The 778-nt window shown below is 42.9% G+C and overlaps 1 protein-coding gene across 1 annotated transcript; it reads right to left on the bottom strand.

Annotated features, from left to right (window-relative positions):
* Window positions 1-6: 6 nt before the first annotated feature.
* LOC107735406 (acetylcholine receptor subunit gamma-like) lies at window positions 7-732 on the bottom strand (the record flags this gene model as incomplete). Its single annotated transcript, XM_016547097.1, has 3 exons — window positions 638-732; window positions 374-488; window positions 7-253 (listed from the first exon to the last, which is right to left on the bottom strand). Coding segments are annotated over exons 1-3 (457 nt in total), but the record flags the coding sequence as incomplete, so codon positions are not given.
* Window positions 733-778: the final 46 nt, after the last annotated feature.

Raw genomic sequence — 778 nt, 5'->3', positions numbered from 1 at the left:
ACTCACGTATTTTCTCTAAAGTGTTCTTCAGCAGCCCCTTTCTCTTCTTCAGTCGACTGAACATCAGCTCTGAGCGTGCTGTTCTGAACATGTATTCATCAGCCTTTGCTATTAATCCCAAAGAGCTTCGTCTCCTGCGGCGAAGCGGAGTGCCGTTGCCCAGGGCAAACATTTTAAATTCCCCTTCCTCCTGCTCAGGTGTCCAGCGCTGCATTGTCATCCTCAGCAGTCGAGGAAGGATGTTCAGCAAGACCTGAGTACCCCGAAAATGGAGGGAAAAGCGATTATAGCTTCATGTATAATAATAACTTTTTCATTATGTCCTCATGGATTGGACAAAAAGCATAAAGATGGTTAGATAGTTCTGTTGTACCTTTCTGATGGTGTTGCTCATGGGGTGGGTGTTTGGAGTTCGCAGAGAAACGTTCAACACCACCACACAGTTCATCACAGTTATTGTGGTCACCGACATCACAAACATCAGATACCTGCAAAGAACACAGATTTTTCTAGAAAATGTGTGCTAGAACACACAATAGTGTATATAAACTGTTTTATCTTATGTTGCACACATTGAATACAAGTTGATCAGAAACTGCTGAAAAGGTGTGATGAGTGAATAAAAGCACAGACTCACTTTCCGATGAGAGGGACAGCTTGGGAAGTTTCTGGAACTTTCTTGGCAATAAGGAACAGGAAGACAGTCTGACCGAGCAGGATTGCAATGGTCATAGTACATTTCTGTCCCCCAGCTGTTATAAACGAACAATTAATTCAA

The sequence above is a fragment of the Sinocyclocheilus rhinocerous genome, unplaced genomic scaffold (genome assembly GCF_001515625.1).
Source record: "Sinocyclocheilus rhinocerous isolate Xijiao unplaced genomic scaffold, SAMN03320098_v1.1 C36036886, whole genome shotgun sequence".
Taxonomy (NCBI): Eukaryota; Metazoa; Chordata; class Actinopteri; order Cypriniformes; family Cyprinidae; genus Sinocyclocheilus; species Sinocyclocheilus rhinocerous.
Note: the sequence above shows the minus strand (reverse complement) of the source record. Positions and strands in the feature narration are given on the sequence as shown.